Source organism: Peromyscus californicus, unplaced genomic scaffold (genome assembly GCF_007827085.1).
Source record: "Peromyscus californicus insignis strain IS unplaced genomic scaffold, ASM782708v3 Scaffold_15__1_contigs__length_86483966, whole genome shotgun sequence".
In the NCBI taxonomy this organism is placed as follows: Eukaryota; Metazoa; Chordata; class Mammalia; order Rodentia; family Cricetidae; genus Peromyscus; species Peromyscus californicus.
In genome coordinates, this window is record NW_026294447.1 from 78,052,304 (window position 1) to 78,077,214 (window position 24,911).

Genomic DNA, 24,911 nt, shown 5'->3' on the forward strand with positions numbered 1-24,911 from the left:
TACTTGGAATGATGTGCAATTTAAAGCTTGTAATTGTTTATTTCTGGAATTTTCCATTTAGTATTTTTGGATGGTGATTAACAATGGCTAAGAGACTAGAAAGCTAAACAACAGATAAGAAGGACTACTGTAATTCTGCTTACTTCAGAGTGTTACTAGATTGATAATGTGGTTGTACTGATAATGAATGAATACACTTTATCATTAGTGATTAGGATTAGACAATCCTTGGTAAATCATTAGTTTTAATATGCAGGTCATTCTTCAGTTTGGAACCTCCCTCCAAATAAATGGAGGTAGGCAAAAGAATGACTACTAGATAAAGTATATTCTTCCACCTAGATCCTTAATGTAAACTTTGTGTGTGTGTGTGTGTGTGTGTGTGTGTGTGTGTGTGTGTGTGTGTGTGTGTATGACATAAAACACAAAGATCTGATGTGAAGAACTATAAAACTTAACTTTTCAAGAGTGGAAACATCAACTATGGAGCCTTCCAAAAAAATGGGAAAATAAAACAAAGTTACTGGGTTCCAACAGCTATGATCAAAAACTTAATCTTAAAATGTACACGCCATTAACAAGCTATCAATCTTTCCCTATTATTAGATAGATAACTATATTCCTTATCTCCAAAATCCTTTTCCAGCCTCCATAATAGCCTTTTGTATATTAGGCAATTTCTAATCAGGATACTCAGCCATAAGTATCACTTATTATTTGGAGAACACATCTAAGTCTGCTATTAACAATGCTGCCATTACATATTATTGATAATGAGATGATACAGACTTAGCAATGGAGAGATGATAGTGCTGCTTCCCAGATCGTTTCTTCAAGAGCTTTAGTTAACTTAATTGAGAAACAGATCATTGGCTGCTTGGCTCTGTGAGCCTTCCTGTCCTTCAGTTTGAAGTTCAATAATTGCTGCCATTTAAAAGCAGAAAGAAACTCCAGCAACTATTTCATAAACTAGTATCTGGCAGGATGAAGAATCAATCTAATGCAGCAATCTAAATGGTAAGAATACAAAAACCCATGGTACTCAGGGGCTAAGGTACAAATCTAGGCACTGAATTCATAGTACCATATAAATAATAAAATCACAATGGAAAAATAATCGTCTGAAAATACTTACTTCCATCTCACTACTTCAAAGAAGGGGGCTGAGGCCATTTGTGATAATGATGCAAAAAACAGCAAAGCAAACAAAACAAGGAAAACTACTTGGCCACATGACTATGAAACACAGTGGCAAACAAGCAAGGACTTGAATGAACTTAACTGGAGACCCAGAATGCCATGGCTTGAGCTCCATGAAGCAGGACACTCTTCTAAGTCCTTCATTTTTATTTCAGATTTATTAATTTATTATGTGATGTGTGTGTTTTTCCTGCATGTATAGAGGTGTACCACGTGTGTGCCTGGTGGCCAAAGAGGTCAGAAGAGGGCACTGGATCCCCTGGGACTGAAGTTAGAGATGATTGTCAGCTGCCGTGTGGATGCTAGGAATCAAACCCAGGTCCTCTGAAAGAGAAACCAGTACCCTTAACCACTGAGCCAATTCTATAGCCCTGCAAGTTCCTTAAAAACCCTGAAAAAGTCAAGACTATCACTAATTACTACCAGGTGATTACCCACTTTGGTAGTGGATAGGGCCCTATCAGTTTTAGATCACATATAATAGATTAATCAAATAAACACTGTTGTGCTAACATTCTCAGGTGCGCTGAATCCCAGATATAAGCACGGTATTTGGCTTCTAGGCTATGTTTAATGCCTGGTATTTAGAGTAATAAACTATAGCAGTCATGATCCAGAAGACAGAACATGGTGCCTTCACCATACAGAATAGCATCAAGTAGGGAAAAAAGAAATTCTTCCTTACCTTTCTTACCACCAGAACCTCGGTGAGAGCCATCAATTCTGACTCTAAACCGAAACAGCCTTGTCAGCAGGCCCCCGCTCTTCTCAGATCTGGTCTTAGAGCAGCCCTGTCTAAACTGGGTTTGTGCTCTCAGAGACAGACCTACAGACCCTACAACTATGTGATGCAAGACTAGGTCAGCTGCAGTCTGATAAACCCTGCTCATGGAAGAGTCCATTATGATCCACAATTACTTGAGATTATAAAGGACACAAATTGGCTGATAAAAAGTAAGATCCAACAAGGAGTTGCATAAAAGAGATTCCATTTAGTTTTAAAGCTATGGACAGATGAGAGTGAGGAATGGAAAAGGAAAGATGGACGTGAAGCAGCGGGAATCAAAGAGAAGGGTGGCAATACTTATGTCAGACAAATGGACTTTTAGCCAAAATTCATCACAAGAGACAAAGAAGCTCACTCACAACAAAAGGGCTATTTTGTTATGAAACTATAACAATTCCATACATACCCATAGACACAGACAACGCACATATTAACAGAACTAAAAAGAAACACTGACAGCAACAGAGCTAATAACAGCAGGAGACTTGACACCTCACTTTCAGCAACGTACAGATCATCCAGACAGGAAATCAATGGGGGAACAGTAGACGTTAACTCTCAGACCAAAAAGAACATTCTAATAATAGCCAAAAACATGTTCTTCTGAAGCATACATGAAACATTCTCCAAGATACAGGATATGCTTCAAATAATGCTTAACAAATATAAGAAGATTAAAATCACATTAAGGAGATATTATTCTCCCTCCTGTCTGTACCCCAACTTGTTTCTGAAATGGAGCTCCAACCCAGAGCCTTGTATATGCTAGACAAATGCTTTACCACCAGGCTACTCCCCACCCCGACCTTTACACTGGGTACCATACTGAGTATAGAAAACAAAGGAAAATTTTCATGAATAATCCACAGGTGAAAGAAGAAATAAGAAGGGAATCAAGACAAACAAAATGTAAACACAACAAGCTCACATTTGGATGCAGAAGGAGGGCTAAGAGTGTATCAGAAGTTGTAAACACCTACATTTAAAAAGAAAATATCTCAAACATCTCAGCTAAAAGCTCAAGGAACCAGAAGAAGTACAAAGAAAGAACAAATACAGCAAAACTAGGTAGATTACCAACAGCTAATGTATCCAATGAGAAGCTACAAGGAAAGATATTTAGTGATTAACTGACTTAATATACATAATGACTTTTCTTCCAAATGGCAAGCATGTGTGTGCATGCACATGCGTGTGCGTGTGTGTGTGTGTGTGTGTGTGTGTGTGTGTGTGTGTGTGTGTGTATCTGTCTGTCTGTCTGTCTGTCTGTCTCCTGGTGCATGTGTGATGGACAGAAGACAACTTGGAGGATTTGGTTCTCTCTTTCTACTACATGGGTTGCAGGGATGGAACTCAGGTTAACCAGGCTTGGCACCTTTACCAGATGAGCCATCTCACCAGCCCTAGAAAATCTATTTTAAAAGACTCTTGGCGGGGTGGGGGTGGGGGGGATTTAGTCACATAGAGCTTGTTGATATGTGTCTTGGCGGGGTGGGGGGTGGGGGGGATTTAGTCACATAGAGCTTGTTGATATGTGTCTACCATTACATTTAATTCACATCTTATAATTTATGTTATGTTAAGCATATCTACATAGTGAGAGCCTGTCTTTAAAAAAAAGAGTAAGGATTTGGTTTACCTGTCATGGAATTCCTTGAGTATGGTCTAAAGCACTTTAACACAATGCTTTACACATTCGTTCTCAATCTTTATATTGCACAGGACCCTCCAGCCTAACACACACAATAAAAAGAAAATCCTTCATGTCAGACAGACGGAAGGCTTGACAAATGGTGAATGGGCGTTTATATAATCCCCCAGTATTTCCATTTAATTCTCGGACAATGAGGCTCAGTGGAAAGACAGCCACTTCTGTTCGTGTTGGCAAGCATACCTCTGATGAAGAGAATCTGAATATTTGTACTACTGAGGGAACCAGACACACACATTTTAAGAGCTCTGAGGTACTGTTTTGAGAACTTATCTGTAGGTTCCCGGATAGTGTTCCACTGTTCACACTGAGGGTTTAATCATTATGGTAACACTCAGAGGTGAGCTGAGACTCGGGGTTATCTTTCTGAACACCATGGAATTTCTCAAGTAGTTTGACTTGAAAGTCAAGTTTATTTATCAAATTTTTCCCTTCCTCAAACCAAGCACTCATGGTAAGATTCAATATTTTCTACCATTTCACAGAGCAAATGCAGTAATCCAGTCAAGTGATCAGCTATAAAGGTAACAGAGGTTTGCCCCTGGAGATTTTTCCCTAAAGGACTTTGTACAAGTCAATACATTTTTTTAGGGAACAGCAGTAGTAACAATGAAATTGAAATTTGTCACTGCCCTATAGTGTAAAAATGCTTTACCAGAGTACAGTTCTTCCATCTAATATTTGTGTCACTGCTTGTATCATCTAAACACAAAACAAGAGCCTGCAGGAGGTCCACTAACATTTCCAAAGCACCATGCTGCCTGTCCACTGAAAACAGAAATATCCTGCAGTTCTTGACCCCTTTCTTCAATGTTCTGAAAAAGAATAGATGTTATATTGCGAGGTTCTGAAAGCAATCGAAGCAATCAATGTAAAAAGGAACAACTCTACCAATTGTTCTTAATGTAACAGATAACCCCCCGCCAAACTCTCAACTTTGTCAACAACAGGCTTATGGTAAAGGAGAACAAAGTGTTGGGAGCTATGGGATATTTCTCTAAAAATCTAGAAACCACAAATTTTATTTAGGGAGAAAATTCACTGGGCGTATTTTAAGCCTGGTCATAACAACACTCCACATTTAGTTCCCACTTCTCAGTTATCATAGTGCAAAATTTCACAGCTAGAGTTTTTATACTGGCTTCATAAAACAGGAAGCCCACAAATTCCTCTTTCAGATTATGAGATGCACTAGCCAGCTTCGGCAGCAGTTGTAGGTAAGTCTTTGCCTGGTAAGTCTGCTACTCTTCTTGATAACAGAAAACAAGAGCGAGTCTTGCCTCCCCAAGGTTTGCTTCAGAATGAGGCTCTTACACTTCTCTAGGAGGTTTCAGTGTTTTAGAACAGAACAATGAGGTAAATATGTTCTCAAGGTGCTTCCCAGGACCTCTTCAGAAAGTATCCACTCCAGTAGTGCTTGACGATTATCAAAGACATCTCCTGGGATTGTCAGGCTCAGCCCTTCCAGACATATGCTATCTTTTGCCATAAGAGTGAAAATTTCAGATAAAGATATTGAGTCTGTTCTCCTTCTCTTCCAACTTGGATGTCTTCACCCTCATGAACATGCCCTTCTTTTGCAATGGAGCGCTGAGCACTGCTATTTACATTTTGATCTTGTTCAGAAATCTTGTCAATTGTTTTCTATTCCATATTCTAACTTCTTCCAAGCTCTAACTTCATAGTCACTAGTATTTTTTTATTCATTTTTTATTACACTTATTTATTTGGGCGGCATGACAGTCAGAAGACAACTGGTAGGCGTGGTTATCCCCTCCACCCTGTGGGTCCCAGGTATCAACCTCAGGCCGTCAGGTCGGCAGCAAGCGTTTTACTAGCTGGGCCATCTTGCCACTGTCGGCCCTTTCCATTTTCTGTGTCCACTACATAGCTTGTTCCAATGACTGTTAAGATCAAATACTGTTAATACTGCATTATCCTGAAAAACTGCCTATAAAGCCAAGTTCTATAGGTCAAAGAGGAACTCAAAGTGTCTGGCATATAATTGTCAGTGTTTATTTTGCTGATCAGATGATTTATTTTCAAAATCTCCTAAAATTCTCTACCCACTTCTGACAGCTAGTTGGATGCCATGGGAACCTGAAGAAGGCCAACCTGGACTGTGTGCTGTTTTGTGTACAGTGGAGCAGTACAGAATTTGAGTACCATTGTGTGACTTCTGATCCTCCCCACTTCCTCAAGGCAGCCTATCTAACCACTGAGGCCAGGGAGGAGGCCAACAGTGAATTATAGAGAAACAGAAATTCTCAGGAAACCAATAATAAACAAAGGGATTAGATTTGTAATCACAATAAACAAAAACCCTGAACACATCTGAAGGTGAATTCTATATGAATTTAAAGAAAAATCAATGCCAACCTTTATAAAATTAAAGAAATGAGAATTTTCCAAACTCCTTTGAAAAGGTCAGTATTACCTCCATACCAAAGCCAAGTAAGGGCACTACAAGAAAAGATTACAAGAGAGCATCCCTGATGCATTTACATATAATAGTGGGCAACAAATACCAACAAGCCAAATTTACATTAAAAGGACCAAGTGCGTCAACAGAGGCAAATCGGGAGCAAGATAAAGTATAGCTTACTCTCTATACTTCTATTGAACATGATTTTTGTGGCCACAGAGAAATTAAACAAAAAGAAAAAAAAAGAAAGAAATCTAAATCAGAAAAGAAGAAACACTGTTTCTGTTTGGATTTGATATGATCATACACACAGAAAACCCTAAAGACATCATCAAAAATTTGGTGGTACTAATAAAGATACCTGGTAAAGCCAAAGGGCACAAAATCAACAAACAAAAATTACATGTGTATATACTAGCAAACCGTCCCTTAAAGAAACTAAACAATCCCATGTACAATAGTATCAAAATAGGAACAGCCAGACTTGTGCACTGTTCTATAAAACTATAAGACACTGATGAAAACAATATGTATGGTGTAAAATGGAACAATATCCTATGTTCATGGCCTGGAAGAATTAATTTTGCTATAAAGTCCACACAGCACGAAGTGATCCACAGATTCAATGGAGTCCCTATAAAAATTCCCATGTCGTCTTTTTACAGAGCCAGATAAAGTACTCTTAAAATTATTTTTGGAACTGAAAAGACTCATAACATGTGAAATTACCTTGGGAAAGAAGAACAAGCCTAAAGGTATCACATTTCTTGCCTCAAAACTATGGACCTATAATAAACATAACAGCAGGATACTTGCTCATAAGTATAATTATGTCTATCTTTAATAATTTTCTAATCATATCTCCAATAAGGGATAATAACTAAAATACATAAGGTACTTGTAGCAAATAAACAACCTGACTAGAAATAGAAAAAGGACTTAGACAATTTTCCAAACAAAATATACAAATGGCCAACAGGTACATAAAAAGGTGCTTAAATCACTGCCTGTCAGAGAAACACAAATTAAAATTGTGATGTATCTTCTCACACTTGTTACGGTGGTTATAAGAGAGTCACTATATCCCAATCCACAACTCAGGCAGAAGCTCCCTGCTCTACCAGAGGCCATGTTGGTACCCCAAACTCCGGATAAGACCAAGCCCACAGACCACCAATACTTCATCAGAGCCCACCCAGCTTTCCCCCAACAGCCCCCATCCCCTTACCACCAAATCCCAACTTGGGGAGAAGCCCCCTGCTCTACCAGAAGCTACACAGGTACCCAGAACCCTAGGTAAGACCCCAATGGCAAAATACCAACCCTTCCTCAGAGCCTGGCAGAACACCAACACTTCCTCAGAGTCAGCCCAGTCTTCCTCCCAACAGCGCCCCACCCCCATGCCGCCCTCATTACCATATCCCAGTCCACAATTCTAGCAGAAGCCCCTTGCTCTACCAGAGGCCACACTAGTTCCCAGGACCTAAAGCCCCAGAGGCAACGCTGGCACCCAGAACCCCAGAGGTCAAGCAGGTTGCCAAAACCCCAGTGGGGGCACCCTACTAGACCAGAGGACTCACAGGTCACCAGGACCACAGGCCATTCAGACCAAAAGACCAGAGAGAAATAGAAACAAAGGGAAAACACACCCATCCAACAAAGACAAACTTAGAAATCGGCACCTAAATCTATAACTACCTCAAACCCAGATGCCTAGAGGCCAGCATAAGAACACAGTCAACAACAGCCAGGGCAATATGGCACCACTAGAGCCAAGCTCTCCTACTACAGCGAACACTGAATAATCCAACACAGTGGAAGCACAGGAAAATGACCTTAAAATCAACTTGATGAAGATGATCGAGGTCCTTAAGGAGGAAATGAATAAATTGCCTAAAGAAATCCAGGAAAACAAACAAACAATGGGAGGAAATGAATAGATGCCTTAAAGAAAGCCAAGAAAAAAATAAACGAACAGGTAAAGGAAACAAATAAAACTATTCAAGAGCTGAAAATGGAAATAGAAGAAATAAAGGAAACACAAACTAAGGAAATTCTGGAGATGGAAAATCTTGGTAAGTAAACAGGAACTATAGATGCAAGCATCACCAAGAGAATACAAAAGATGAACGAGAATCCTAGTTGTAGAAAATACAATATATCAAACTGATATATCAGTCAAGGAAAACGTTAAATCTAAAAAATTCTTGACACAAAACATCCAGGAAATCTCGGACACTGTGAAAAGACCAAACATAAGAATAATAGGAATAGAAGAAGAATCACAGCTCAAAGACCCAGAAAATATTTTCCACAAAATCATAGGAGAAAATTTTCCTAACCTTAAGAAGGACATGTGCTGGGCAGTGGTGGCACATGCCTTTAATCCCAGCACTTGGGAGGCAGAGGCAGGTGGATCTCTGTGAGTTCGAGGCCAGCCTGGGCTACTAAACCCGGTCTCGAAAAACCAAAAAAAAAAAAAAGAAGAAGAAGAAGAAGAAGAAGAAGAAGAAGAAGAAGAAGAAGAAGGATATGCCTATAAACGTAGAGAACACAAAATAGACTGGACAAGAAAAGAAAGTTGTCTCCCCTGCTCCACCACATAATAATCAAAACACTAAACATACAGAACAGAGAAAGAATATTAAAAGCTGCAAGGTAAAAAAGATCAAGTAACATAAAAATGCAGACCAATTAGAATTACACCCAACTTATCAAGAGACTCTGAAAGCCAGAAGGTCCTGGACAGATGTCTTGAAGACTCTAAGAGACTACAGATGCCAGCCAAGACTACTATACCCATCAAAACTTTCAATCATCATAGATGGAGAAAATAAGATATTTCATGACGAAGTCAAATTTAAACAATATCTGTTCACAAATCCAGTCCTAACTAGAAGGAAAACTTGAACCCAAGGAGGCTAAGTACACCCATGAAAACACACAAAATAAATAATTTCACACTAGCAAAACCAAAAGAAGGAAAGCGCATGTGTGTGCGCGTGCACGCGCGCGTGCGCGCGTGCGCGCACACACACACACACACACAGAGAACCACCACCAACAACAACAAAATAACAATAATTAGGCATTAATATCTCTCAATATCAATGGATTCAACTTCACAATAAAAAGACACAGGCTAACAGAATGGATTGGAAAACAGGATTCATCCTTCTGCTGCATACAGGAAACACACCTCAACATCAAAGATAGACATTACCTCAGAGTAAAGGGTTGGGAAAAGATTTTCCAAGAAAATGGACCCAAGAAGCAAGCTGGTATTGCTATTCTAATATCTAACAAGATAGACTTCCAACTAAATTAATCAAGAGATAGGGAAGGACATTTCATATCATCAAAGGAAAAAAATCCACCAAGATGTTGTCTCAATTCTTGACATCTATGCCCCAAATTGCAAGGACACCAACTTTTGTAAAAGAAACATTACTAAAGCTTAAATCACATATCAAACCCCACACATTAATAGAGGGAGACTTCAATACCCCACTCTTACCAATGTACATAAATTAAGTAAACTAAACAGGGAAATAATGGAGCTAACAGACATTATGACTCAAATGGACCTAACAGATATCTACAGAGCATTTCACCCAAACACCAAAGAATACACCTTCTTCTTAACACCTCACAGAACATTCTCCAAAATTCACCACATACTCCATCACAAACCAAGTCTCAAGAGATACAAGAAAATTGAAAAAATTCCCTGTATCCTATCAGACCACCACAGATTAAAGTTGGATTTCAACAACAACAGAAACAACACACAGCCTACAAACTCATGGAAACTAAACAACTCTTTATGAAATGACTACTTGAACAAGGCAGAAATAAAGAAAAATTAAGGACTTCTTAGAATTCAATGAAGATGAATGTACAATACACCCAAAATGGAACACAATGAAAATGGTGCCAAGAGGAAAGGTCATAGTACTAAATGCCTTCATAAAGAAATTGCAGAGATCTCATTCTAGAAACTTAAGAGCACACCTGAAAGCTCTAGAACAAAAAGAAGCAAGCACATCAAGAAGAGTAGATGGCAGGAAAAAATTAAACTGGAGGCTGAATGAAATCAATAATATAGAAACAAAGAGAATACAAAGAATCAATGAAACAAAGAGTTTGTTCTTTGAGGAAAATCAACAAGACAGACAATCCCTTATCCAAACTAACTAAAAGGCAGAAAGAGAAAATCCAAATTAAAAAGATCAGGAATAAAAAGGGAGACAAAACAACAGACACTGAGAAAATCCAGAGAATCATTAGGTCATACTTCAAAACCTGTACTCCACACAAAATAGGAAAAATCTAAAAGAAATGGACAAATATCTTGATAGATACCACTTACCAAAGTTAAATCAAGATCAGATAAGCAATTTAATAGACCTATAACCCCTGAGGAAATAGAAGCAGTCATTAAAAGTCTCCCAATCAAAAGAAGGCCTGGGCCAGACAGCTTTAGTGCAGAATTCCAGACTTTCAAAGTAATACCAATACTCCTCAAATTATTCCACAATAATTTATTCCAAAAAAAGAAACAGAAGGAACATTGCCAAATTCATCTTATAAGGCCACAGTCATCCTGATTCCCAAACCACACAAAGACTCAACTAAGAAAGAAAATTACATCAATTTTCCTCATGAACATTGATGCAAAAATACTCGGAAAATGCTCACAAACCGAATCCAAGAACACATCAGAAAGATCATCCACCATGGTCAGGTGTGCTTGACCCCAAAGATGCAGGGATGGTTCAACATACAAAAATAATGTAATTTACCATATAAACAAACTGAAAAAAAAATCCACATGATCATCTCATTAGATGCTAAAAAAGCCTTTGACAAAATACAACATCACGTCATGATTAAAAAGTCTTGGGAAAGATCACGGATACAAGGGACATACCTAAAAATAATAAAGGCAATTTACAGCAAGTCTATAGCCAACATCACATTAAAAGGAGAGAAACCCAAAGCAATTGCACTAAAATCAGGAACAAGACAAGGCTGTCCACTCTCTCCATATCTATTCAATATAGTACTTGAAGTTCTAGCTAGAGCATAGACAACTAAAGGAGATTGAGGGGATACAAATTAGAAAGGAAGACATCAAAGTATCGCTTTTTGCAGATAATGATAGTATACTAGGAACCCCAAAATTCTACCAGAGAACTCCTACAGCTGATAAACACCTTCAGTTTAGTGGCTGGATATAACATTAACTCAAAAAGAAAAATCAATAGCCCTCCTATATACAAATGACAAATGGGCTGAGAAAGAAATCAGAGAAACAACACCCTACATAATAGCTATAAAATAATATAAAATATTCTGGGTTAACTCTAACCAAGCAAACAAAAGACCTGTTTGTCAAGAACTTCAAGTCTTTGAAGAAAGAAATTGAAGAAGGTATCAGATGTATCAGTTGGATTAATATAGTAAAAATGGCAATCTTACCAAAAGCAATCTGCAGATTCAATATAATACCCATCAAAATTCCAACATGATTCTTTACAGACCTTGAAAGAACACTCACTTCATATGGAAGAACAAAAAGCCCAGGATAGCTAAAACAATCCTGTACAAGAAAGGAACTTCCAGAGGTATCACCATTCCTGATTTCAAGCTGTACTACAGAGCTATAGTAATAGAAACCACATGGCACTGGCATAAAAACAGGTCAATCAACGGAATCCAATCAGAGACCCAGAACTAAATCCACACACCTATGGACACCTGATTTTTCAGAAAGAAGCCAAAATTATAAAATGGGAAAAAGGAAAGCATCTTCAACAATGGTGCTGGTCTAACTGGATGTCACTGTATACAAGACTCCAAACAGATCCATATCTATCACCCTGCATAAAACTCGAGTTCAAGAGGATCAAAGACCTCAACGTAAAACCAGATACACTGAATCTGACAGAAGAAAAAGTGAGTCTTGAACACATTGTCACAGGAGACAACTTCCTGAACAGAACACCAATAGCACAGGCACTAATATCAACAATTAATAAAAAGAACCCCATGAAACCTAAAAGTTTCTGTAAGGCAAAGGATACCATCAATAGGACAAAACAGCAGCCTACAGAATGGAAAAAGATTTTAACCAACTCCACATCTGACAGAGGGCTAATATCCAAAATATATAAAGAACTTAAGAAACTAGAAGTCAACAAAGCAAATAATCCAATTAAAAACTAGGATAAAGATCTAAACAGAGATTTCTCAACAGAGGAATCTCAAAGGGCAAAAAAAAAAACACTTTAAAGTTCAACATCCATAGCCATCAGAGAAATGCAATTCAATACCACTCTGAGATTCCATCTTACACCTATCAGAATGGTTAAGATCAAAAACACAAGTGACAGCTTATGATGGAGAGGATGTGGAGCAAGGAGAATACTTATTCATTGCTGGTGGGAGTGCAAACTTGTACAGCTACTTTGAACATCAATATGATGATTTCTAAGAAATTTGGGAGTTGACCTACCTCAAGACCCAGCTATACCACTATTGGGCATATACCCAAAGAATGCTCAATCATACCACAAGGACACTTGATCAACTATGTTTACAGAAGCTTTATTCAAAATAGCCAGAACTTGGAAATGACCTAGATGCCCCTCAACTGAAGAATGGATAAAGAAAATGTGGTACATTTACACAGAGTATTACTCAGCTGTTAAAAATGAATAACATCATGAAATTTACAAGCAAATGAATGGAACCTGAAAAAAAATCATCCTGAGTGAGATAACCCAGACCCAGAAAGACAAACATGGTATGTACTCACTTATAAGTGGGTATTAGCTGTAAAGTACAGGATAACCAGACTACAATCCACAGCCCCAGAGAGGCTAAGTAATAAGGTGGGGTGGGCTGGCGGGGGAACGGATGACTCTCCCTGAGAAGGGAAAATAGATTTTGTGGGTGGACTGGGGGTAGTGGGTATAGAAACAGGAGGGACAGATGGGGAAAAGAGAACTAGAAGAGATGACTGGAATTGGGGAATTTCGGGGTTAAGGTAGACACCTAGTGCAGTAGAAACTCCCAGGAATCTATAAGGGTGACCATAGCTAAGAATCCTAGTATTAGGGGATACAAAGCCTGAACTGGACATCTTTTATAACCAGGCAAGTAGAGGGATTGGGACACCAACCTAGCCACAAAACTTTTGACTTACAAATTTGTCCTGCCTGCAAGATGTGCTGGGGTAAAGGTGATTGTAGGAGTGACCAACCAATGACTGGTCCAGCTTGAGACCCCATGTCATGAAAAGAAGCCCATGCCTAACACTACCTGGTACCTGGAGGGCCAGGAACCAGAGAATGGATAGCCCCGAGATCTAGGATAAAACCGAATATGACCAGAAAAAAACAAGTCAATGAAATAATTCCTAATGATACTCTGTGATACTTATAGACCAGAGCCTAGCATAACTGTCATCAGAGAGGCTTCATCCAGCAACTGATGGAAACAGATGCAGAGACCCACAACCAAGCATTAGGTGAAGCTTGAGGAATCCTGTGGAAGAGGGGGAGGAAGAATAGTAGGAGCCAGAGGGGTTAAAAAAAAAACATAGAAACAACTAGCACAGGGGCTTCACAGAGACTGAACCAAGAATCAGGGATCCTGCATGGGTCTGACCGAGGTCTTCTGCATATGTGTTATGGTCATGTAGATTGGTATTATTACAGGACTCCTAACAGTGGGGTGGGGGCTGTCTCTGATTCTTTTACCTGCTTTTGGGACCCTTGTCTTCCTACTGGGTTGCCCCATCCTGCATTAATATGAGGGGATGTGCCTAGTTTTATTGCAACCTGATATGCCATGTTTGGTTGATATCCCTGGAAGGCTGCCCTTTCTGAGAAGAAAAGGAGGAAGAGTGGATCTGGGAGAGAAGAGAGGTGGGCAGGGAACTGGGAGGAAAGGAAGGAGGGGAAACTTCGGTAAAGATGTAATATATGAGAGAAGAATTGTGTGTGTGTGTGTGTGTGTGTGTGTGTGTGTGTGTGTGTGTGTGTGTGTCTATAATCCCAGGATCTGGGACACTAATGCAGAAGAATCATGAGTTTGAGGTTAACCCGAGGTACATAGAGAAGCCCTGTTGCAAACAAAACGAACAAACAGACAAAAACAGAGGAAAGGGGAGGATAGGAGAGGGGTCAGGAAGGAGGGAAGGGTTAGAGAAGAGAAATAAGTACTGGAAAGAATACAGAGAAAAGGTAACCTTTGTAATGTCCTTGGGAGTATAAATTGGCAAAAACACTTAGAAATACAACTACAGAACTCATGCCTAATCCCACTTGTGAGTAAATATCCAAATGAAATTAAATCGATATATTGAATCATACCAGCATTATTCAAAATTGCTAATCTATAGCAACAATCTAAGTGTCCCTTAACTGATACACACACACACACACACACACACACACACACACACACACACACACACACACACACACACGACACAACATAAAAATCCATCAAAAGGAAAGGAAAAGAAGACATGAAGTTGGGTTTTTTTTTTAGGGAATCTGGAGGGGGGTGTTGAAGATGAGAAATGGTGGACAGAGACAATCATATAACATTGTACAGATTGTATATGAAATTGTCAATGAATTTTTTAAAAGGAAAAGAAATCAAGCCATTTCTAGCATCATGAATAAATCTGTAGGGTATTATGCTATGTGAAATGAGCCAGTGAGAGAAAAACAAATACTGTAATGTGTTTACTTAGAGATAAAACTTCAACCTCATATAAACATAGTGTGCCTAGGGTTAGAAAGTAGGAAAAATGAGAAGGTATTGTCAATTGGTACAAACATTCAATTATGAGAAGAAATAAATTCTAGATATCTAATGTACTGACACTGGTCAGTAGTGTTTGGTTTGTTTGAAACTTGTAAGTCAGCACATATTAACAACACACACATACACACACACACACACACACACACACACACACACACACACACACACATGCACGCATGTTAATGGTGTGGTAAAAGATATGTTCACCCATTTAACTGTGGTAATCATTACACAATATGTATGCATATTAAACAAATGGTTAAAAGTATACAACTTGTATATTCACAATTTGGGTTTTAGCAGTTGGATCCAAGGCTGAGCACTTCTAAGGAAGCATTCTATCACTGAGCTACAGCTGCAATCCATCATTTATCAGTAAATTATATGCCTCAGAGTTTTTCCCTTAACTGTTGACTGAACAAAAAAGTAAGAGAGGTTCACAGAGAAATCGAAACAAGAAATCGATATATTAACACTTCAACTGATTTTTCAGGGGAAAAAAAACAAAAAAACTGTTACTTCAGAGATAACTTACATACCATAATTTTGGCTACTGCAAAAATAAAACAGGTAACAATTATACAATAAATTAAGATGTAAATAAAAAAAAGACACTAGCTTTACTGTATATAAAAACTCTTAGTGGTATTTTCTCTAACACTCTGTGAATCACAGTATTAAGAGAGAGAGGGAGGGAGGGAGAGAGGGAGAGGGAGAGGGAGAGAGAGACAGACAGAGACAGAGACAGAGACAGAGAGAGACAGAGACAGAGACTAAGGAAAATAAAAATGGGGGTTTTATGACATATGAAGCCCAGCAGAGGGACATACAGAAGTCCACTTCAGTTCTTGTACTTTAAGAATTTAAAAATAGCCAGTATGAGGATATTTTCTATATGATACAAATACTTCCTGTCTATATATTCACTATTTTAAAGATTGTGTCTCTAATGTGTTGCTGTGTTTGCTCATTATGTGTATTACTATATTCTAGTCTGTCTTCCTGGAGTTAAATTACTTACCTGTGCTTTCTCCCAGATTCATTATACTTTCTAGTTAAGTCAATATAAGAAATGGACTTATTTCCTTTACTTTACAATTAGTTTTTAGTGAAATACCATTATTTAATATATACTAAGTGGCAATGCCAGGACTTATGATACTTTTTTAAAAGTTCAACTAACAAAAAAATATAATGGTAATTTACAGATATTTATCATGGGCTTGTTTATTGTATTCATTTTTAATTTATACACATAATTAGAAAAGCATATGCACAAATTATATTTACAAAATAATTTAAAATTACTTTCATTTAGAAAAGACTTGAGAATTAAATTCTCATCAAGTAATTTAACTAAATCATTTGAGTAACCATTTCATCAGAAGTCAATATTCAAATTTTGGTTTTATACCACATAATTTACTTATATCAAATTTTGTTTTAATCTGCATATTTCTATAAAACTGCAATAAGCAAACCACAGAAACACAAAGGCCTGTTTAATAGAAGCTTGGAATAGAGAATCAGCTTTAGGGTAGAAGCCTATTAAGGATAGAATTAGTCAACATTTGACCTAATGGTCTAAGTATGGCCTTATTGCTAGCTAGGGTAAAAATTTCAAAGAGACTGCCAGTCTGGGGCCTAAAAATTCAACAACCCCTTAAATCCATACTACCATATTTCTATAAACCAATACTGCTAAAATCATTCTAGGACACTGAGATTTTGTATGTATTTTCACTTAAAACAGGAGATCACTCTTTCAAAATCACTATAATATTGTTGATGATGTTAATATATGTGACTCTCTTATTTGTATGGGGCAATTCATCTCCTCTTCACAGCAGTAGCTTGTACTAACACAATCATTTTTCTTTCATTGCTCACTAATAAGACAGTAATTCCCATGAGAATCCTACTGAGAACACAGGTTTTTAACTATAATAAGCCAAAGGATGTTTCACTTTATTTAGAATGATTCTCATGTACATTTTATCTGCAGAAACATTAACACCAAAATGTTTTCTTTCCTATAGATGATAAACTGCTTATCATTAGAAATGTGTAAAAAGGAAAAACAAATTTAGATAGGCAGATACTAGGCACACCTCTCTAGAAAATAAATAGAACAATTTAGCAGAATATTCTCCTTTACCCAAAACCTGTTAACCTTTCATTAGAAACCCTTCCAAGGTGCTATTTTTAAGTCTGTAATGTTTGGAATTAGAGACATTAATGGCAGCCTCGGTGTGAATTCCAGTACACTGTAATATGAGTCCACACACTCTTCTTCAAATACTGATTATTAAATGGACTCTGACAGGAGACACTTTCATGTATTGATAACTGGCACCACTAGATATCAAATAACCTACCACTCTTCAACACAGTACCACTGACCAATCAGCACACACATTAGAAAAAGTCTCAATGTCTCATTCATAAATTATAACCTTTATGAAATCCAAATGAAGCCTATAGGGACACAGTACCTTTCATGATGTCCTAAATCCAAAAGAATTTCATCTGCATGTCTTTGGAGATCGTTTCCTTCTAAATTCTTTAATTTCTTCAATTCACTTTGTAGAAAAAACCAGAGCTCTTTAGCTCCATTTTCAATCCTCCTTCTTAAGATTTCATGATCTTTCCCTAGACCTGCAGAGAACAGAAAGTATGAGTATTTCTAACATTTTGGTGAGAGGAATTTTCAATATTTATGCTAAAGTCACTATGTTAAAATGGAAAAGAATGTGCATAATCACATACCATTCCTGGCTTGTTTCTTGTAATTTTCAATCTGTTCTTTGGCCTTAATAAGCTGTTCTTCTAAAACACGGACTCTTCCTGTAGCTGTCCCCTGATCAATAGGGCCTTCCGGTATTCTGTAGTTCAGAGATGGAAAAGTGAACATTTGCCTTTTATTAATTTACACAAGAAAACACATGTGTACTTTGCTAAACCATACTTATTAGTATCGCTACAGGTTATTAAGCATACCAAAAAGAGTTACAAAGTGAAGCTTTTCAACTGTATAGGATTAATCATAAGGACTGGCATGAGAATGAACAAGACCAGAAATGAATTATATAGTTGAGATATCAGATCTCCTGAGAGCTCAGAAGTCTTTAGAGCTGTTTCCTAAAAAACTTTCTCCTTATTTGGGGTGTCACCTTTGGTGGCAAAATGGTCAATTTTGTAGTGGTGATAAAATTAGCAAAGATACAGGAGAAGGTGAAGTGACTTAGTTAGAGAGAATAAGTAACACGCATCTGCAAGTTCTCTACAGATACATCAAACATCAAAGAAAGCAATTCTGCATTAATCTCAGTATCAGGTTAGATGGCTGCTTCAACTTGTGAATTCACAACTAGCAACGGTTTTATAGGAAAGGGAAAGATAAGACAGAAGAGAAATACAGTAGAAAGCATGGAGATTGTCTCCTTTATTCCTGTCTGAAACAAACAAACAAAATCGTTCAGTAATATAAACTGTTGAAAAATAACACAAGAACTCCAGGATCTTTTACTTATATTATCAACCTATCTGTTCGACTTCTTTCCAAACTTGACTAATTTCTAACACGCTTGCTTTTATGTGACTTTTACCAGTACTCGGCACTCCATTTTGGCCTAAATACATAAATAAAACTTAGTGATGGGCTAAACAGTGTTATTTCAAAGATATTTACATCTTCATTTCTGGAATTTACGAATACTACTTTATACGGCAAAAGAAAATTTGGAGTATGTGCTTAAGGATCCTGAGACCTGGGGACTGCCCAGTGAGGTCTAGGTGGTGGTAACTGTAATCATGAATATCTACAGAAGAGAGAAAAATAGGGAGAATTTGCTACAGATAGAAAAGGGTATGTGGCTGCTTGCATTTAAGATGCAGGAAGGATCTGGGAGTGAGAAATGCATCCTTTTGGAAACTGGAAAAGGTAACATTTTTCTCTTGGAGCATCCCTGTGAAATACTGCCCTTAAACACCTTGGTTCCAGCTCAGTGGAAATCACTTCTGACTTCTTACTTCCAAAATGATAACAGGAAAAAAAAAATGCCTGTTATTTAAAGATAGCAGCTTTCTATATGTATCATTAACACCCATGGGAAACACACACACATATTCTTTTGCAAAATTGTGAATTATTAAATAAGAGTTGATTCTTATTTGAAAGTCTAACTATAAAGAAGAAAATTTATCTACTCTTATCATCACTGCCTTCTGTAGGAACTTAATTTCTAAGTTATACATGATGGAACCTAAACTGAGGCAGTCATACAATCCTTTGGTACAAATGTGATAAAACAGGTACTTTACAGCTTTTTAAACATTGTACAGAACTGATGAAGCCAAATTCATTATTAATTACCTACAGTACTTCAGAATGTGTTTCTGTTGAAGTTATTGTTTTATCTATAGTAATTAGAACTGTACAGGAAACTGTATGCAACATCAGACAGGAGAATTAAAATAACCATCTATCATACATGTGTCTAAAGATATAGAATATCAATAAAAAAGCTTTTGTTTGTATATGCACAAAGTGAACAATAGTAAAATGAAAGTAAGTATATAACTAATTTATAAGCACTTAAATATGCATATACATAAACAAGGTATGCACTGATATATAATTTTTAAAATCTGATCCTTCATCCCTTTCAAAATTAGATGGTTCATTTCTCAGAAACCATGTAAAAAGAACAAAACAAACAAAAATCCTTCTAACCCTTGAGATTTATTATAGAGGCACTGTGCCATGCACAGGGATGTTCATGATCAGAACACAATTTAGAGACAGAAAAATTCAAACAACAGAAAGATTATCTCTGGGCTCTTCTTATCTCATTTTTTCCTATACTGCTGGAATAATACCAAGGACAAAATAGACATTAAAAAATAACATGCACTCTTTTCAGCAGATTTTCATCAAGTATTAAATCCAATCTAATTCTAATAAAATGGAATGGAAATGGTGATTTACATCACATTATTATATATAATTATATAATCCAACTGTGAATACACTGTAGATAAAGAAAAAATTTAAAAAAAAGAAAAGCACAAAGACTATTCCTCCAAAGCACCATCTATAAATGTTTATCTGCACGAACAGTTTTTTTAAGCTTGAGAACAGAATAATCTCCTATCACATTCACTGTAAAAAAAAAAAATACATAGGACTTCTATTTCCTACTATGGTAACATTAAAAGAAACCAGATTTATTATCATGTCTGAAATTAATCAAAACCCAAACTCTCTCTCTCTCTCTCTCTCTCTCTCTCTCTCTCTCTATATATATATATATATATATATATATATATATATATATATATATATTTGCGCGTGCACACACACACAACCAAGATAGAGAGAGCGAATAAAAGAGATATAAAAGGGACACTCTAAGGACCAGAGCAATGGCTCAGTAGTTAAGAGCATTACTGCTGCTGTAGAAAACATGGGTTTAACTCCCAGCACTCACGTTATGGCTCACAGCAGTGCGAAGCTCTAGGTCCAGAGGATCTAATACCCTCTTCTAACCCCCCAGGGAACCAGGCGTACATGTGGTGCACAGACATACATGCAAACAAAGTATTTGCATGTAAAATAAATTTTTTAAAAAGAATATAAAAATATATTAAAAATAAAGTAAGCTGGGCAGTGGTAGCATACACCTTTAATCCCAGCACTCGGGAGGCAGAGCCAGGCGGACCTCTGTGAGTTTGAGGCCAGCCTGATCTACAGAGTGAGATCCAGGACAGACACCCAAACTACACAGAGAACCCGTCTGGAAAAACAAAAACAAAAACAAAAACAAAAACAAAAAAATGAAGAAAAATATAGTAAAGACCATAGTTGAATTTACAAAGATGAAAATGCTAGAAATAAAAAACATAATGAATGGTGCTGGGGTCAGCTTTGGCAGTTGACAGGTTCCAGAGAGGAGGCAAGGAGTAGCCGAGGGAGGATTGAGCCAGGCCATGGTGATTGGGAGAATCTTGCAGCCTGACTAACTAGCAGTCAGAATGTTTCCAGACATGTGCTTAACTTTTTCTCTTGTATGTCTGGAGCCATAAGTTTAATCATCATTGATAAACCAAGACAGAACAGAGTTATCTTTCACAATCACTTTCCCTCAAATTTAATCATCATTGATAAATAATTATCTTTTATAATTATTTTTACTCATCAACCCCATAACCCAATGTTTAAGAATCCAGAGGCACATGATAGGTTGTTCTCAGGCTGGTAGCTCTTGTGGCTTTGGGGATACTAGACAGAAAGAAAATCTCCAAGCCAACCTTGGGCAGATTGCTATGTCCCAAGCAGTGTATTATTAACTCTTAATGGTCAGAGTGCCCAAGAAAAATCCTCAGGCCAAAGCTGCTACATTTACTATTCAAATTCTGGCACAATACAATGTTTACATTTATCTTTATAGAATTTGTTTATATGTCTAATCCTGGCAATTCTGTTGTTCCTTGGTCATAAGACACCACAGTGGCTCTGTGCGAGCTAACTTTTCTAAGAAAGGGAGGTCCTGACTCATTCTTTTATCATCTTTTTACATAATTTTCTGTCCATCAATATAAGTCTCTGTGTAGGGCAGAGGTAACTCCAGCTAATCTAACTTTGTTGCCTGTATATGCCACATATTGTCTGAGAATATAGTAGGAAGAGGCTTGTAATATGATCTATTGTCAACTTCTAGCCAAATCTTGTTGACCTTTTTTTTTTTTTTTTTTTTTTTTTTTTTTTTTGGTTTTTCGAGACAGGGTTTCTCTGCGTAGCTTTGCGCCTTTCCTGGATCTCGCGCTGTAGACCAGGCTGGCCTCGAACTCACAGAGATCCGCCTGCCTCTGCCTCCCGAGTGCTGGGATTAAAGGCGTGCGCCACCACCGCCCGGCTTTGTTGACCTTTTTTGAGTTTACTTTGTTTTGATTATCTTGTTCCTGACTAAGTACAGGGACAGATGTTATAAGAATATCTCACAGCCTCATAAAGAGACCTCTGGCTACTTTACATGTATCATAACCTCCAAGGCATAAGGAAGACCTTCAAGTAGATAAGGCTATCTCCCTAAAAGCAAGAGAGGTAGTGTGCTCAGGACTTTACACTACTCCTGGAAGAAAGCATAAATGATTCTTAAGAGATTTCCCATCAATCCAGTATCCTCAAATTGTACAACTATTAAAAGCCCCCCAAGCATGCAACATGTGAAGATTAAGGCCAAAAGTGGCACGTCAGTCAACAGGTGGCTCAGCTTTGCTGGATCTTTGTCAAGCACCTGTGCTTCCTTGATGACTTTTGCCATTCCCATCAGCTATGGCTTCGCCAGAATGGGATTTATTGAAGATCATACACTAGTCCTCACAGATTAAGAGACTAAGATATATAGGGCAAATGAAATCCTAATTGGTAGAAGAGAATTAACAAAAATCAGAGAAATCAACAACATGGAAACTGTAAAACAGCAATGGGGGAGGGCATCAATGACTCTAAGAAAGCCAGTTTGTCAGAAAAATCAAAAGAAGGGTCTGGAGATGGCTCAGTGGGTTAAGTGTTTGCTGCACAAGAATGAGGTTCCTGAGTTTGGATCCTCCGTACCCAGCTATGGGCAGGGTGTGACAGGCCTCTATTATCAGCACCAGGGAAGGGAGCAAGCTAGATGGCCAGATAGTCTATCTACAAGCTCCAGGTTCAGTAAGCTGTGTCAAAAAATAAGGTAAAGGAGAGGGCTACTGAGATGGTTCAGCTAGGAAAAGCAACTGTCACTCAAGCCTGACAAACTGTGTTAGACCCCTAGACCCCACAAAAACAAACAACACAGTGGCTTGCCTCTGGAATCCCAGGGCTCCTACAGTAAGAGACAAAAGAACCTCCTTGGAGACTCAAAGACCAGAAAATGGCCGAGAATCTTGTGGGCCAGCTAGTACAGAGCATGAAAGTCAAAGCAGAAGCAAGAAAGACACTGCCTCAAAGGAGAGGTGAAAGGAAAAAGCATTACTCCTGAAAGTTGTCCTTTGACTCCACATGCAGATACTTGTGCCTGCACGCACACGCGCGCACACACACACACACACACACACACCACAAAGGTATCAGGTACTCTACTGAGAAAAAAAAATATCATTTTGTCCAAATAAGTTGTTTCTTATAACTATATTTATACATTTCACCTAATGTGCAAAAGTTTGAAATTTTTCATTTATAATACCCAAAACTTCATATAGTTTTCAGATTCAAAACAAAAGTAGGTAAATATCATAACATGAGATCCCATTGGAAGACCTGGATATGGATTTAGCTATAAGATAGTATAACACCAACATTTGATGGCTCTCATTTCAATTTCCAGGGAAATCTCTGTCTATATTTATTTTTCCAAGTATGAACCAGAGCATTCTCATCATCTAGCAGCCCCAAACCAAATAATGTAAATAGTTATCCATTGTCAATTCATAGGAGTTAAATGAAGATACCTTGGAGAAAACTTATAAATCAACACAATGAGCAATTTAATTCAGGTTTCATCTCTATTTTTTCCACAGAAATGAAATTGTTCATTTATTTGCTTATGTTAGCAAACTGCTAATTTTTACAAATTCTTATTCAGAATTTAACTGAAAACATAGTACATGAGCAAAGTTGTTTTGTTAATTTTTGTGGATTTAGAGATCAACCACACCACCTTGCATATGTTAGACAAGCAGTCTACTGAGCAACACCTCCAGTTATTATTTTTAAAGGTATATAAGATTAATACAATTAATAAGTCAATTTCTATGAACTCTTGGGAAAAGTAACCACTAAAGTGTCTCACTAGTTCTACAAATGTTCTACAAATTTTAATAGTTATAAGATATGGAAACATCCTAATCTCACATCCTACTGACAATTAGTGAACCTGTTTCCACAAATGTAAATGCTATCTGTCTTTCCTCCTGGCTACACCAAATTCTGTCAGGGCATTATTCTACACCACCTAGCAGCTGAAAAGTTATCTGATGCATGATGTATAATAGTTTCTTCATAAATATTCTTTGAATAATTATAGTAACAAACACCTGGCTATTGATCAGAGCTAGGAGGAAGAAAGAAAAGGGTGGTGAGGGCAGTGAAAAGTAAGAAGCACTAGCATGTGAACATCCAACATCACTGAGGTAAAAACACAGCTTTTGTGAAATTGAGACATGAGTACTCAGAAATCCAATTACTACTTTAAAACTCCAAATGATACACAGTTTAAAAGCCCAGGCTTTTCATTAAGAAATGAAACCTTTAAGGGGCGGGGGAAGCCCAGAACACAGGTCATTGTGAGGAATTCAGACAACTATTCTAGGCTGACTTGGTTAAAATAAGTATTCAATACTATTTCTGCTATTAAATTATCCTTCTTTTAAAATCTATAGTTTTTTTTTAATTTCTGTATCACAACCTTTGACAATAATGCCTTGTTTTCTTAATATACTCTAAAGACAACCTTGGATTTTAAAGCACAGTCTGAATTCTTGTCAGAACTTACGCACTAAGCGGCCAGATAAACCATTAGTAGAAAGCTCTTACAGATAATGACTGCAGTAAAAGGCTTTCTTAAGAAGCGCAGTGACCACAGGCCATTTCACACCACTGCAAATCTTTTAAACATCCGAAGGTAAGGAGGAATGATAACGAGGATAAACACTGAGTGAAGCAGAATACTGGGAACAGAATGTTGAAAGGAGACTTGGAAATCTTGAAAGACAGAGGACCTTTTGATGTGGAACCCAAAATAATTCCTGTACTTCCAAATATAGGCTTCCTGAAGCACAGGTTGTAACAACTCCTCTACACAGGCTCACAGTATGAGCAAGCATTTACAATATTTTCAAAAATATTCATAACCAAATCCAGAAAAACACCCCTAAAAAGAAACTTTCGTTTCCTTAAA

At 37.5% G+C, this 24,911-nt stretch overlaps 1 protein-coding gene across 7 annotated transcripts in view; it reads right to left on the reverse strand.

Annotated features, from left to right (window-relative positions):
• Nucleotides 1–24,911, reverse strand: part of Fut8 (fucosyltransferase 8) — a 216,961-nt gene that overhangs the window by 74,792 nt on the left and 117,258 nt on the right. For all 7 annotated transcript variants that reach the window (XM_052739531.1, XM_052739532.1, XM_052739524.1 and 4 more), the window contains 2 exons: nucleotides 17,740–17,855; nucleotides 17,466–17,628 (listed from right to left, as the gene is read on the reverse strand). In XM_052739531.1, coding sequence (XP_052595491.1) covers nucleotides 17,466–17,628; nucleotides 17,740–17,855 — 279 coding nt within the window. The remainder of the gene's footprint in view (nucleotides 1–17,465; nucleotides 17,629–17,739; nucleotides 17,856–24,911) is intronic.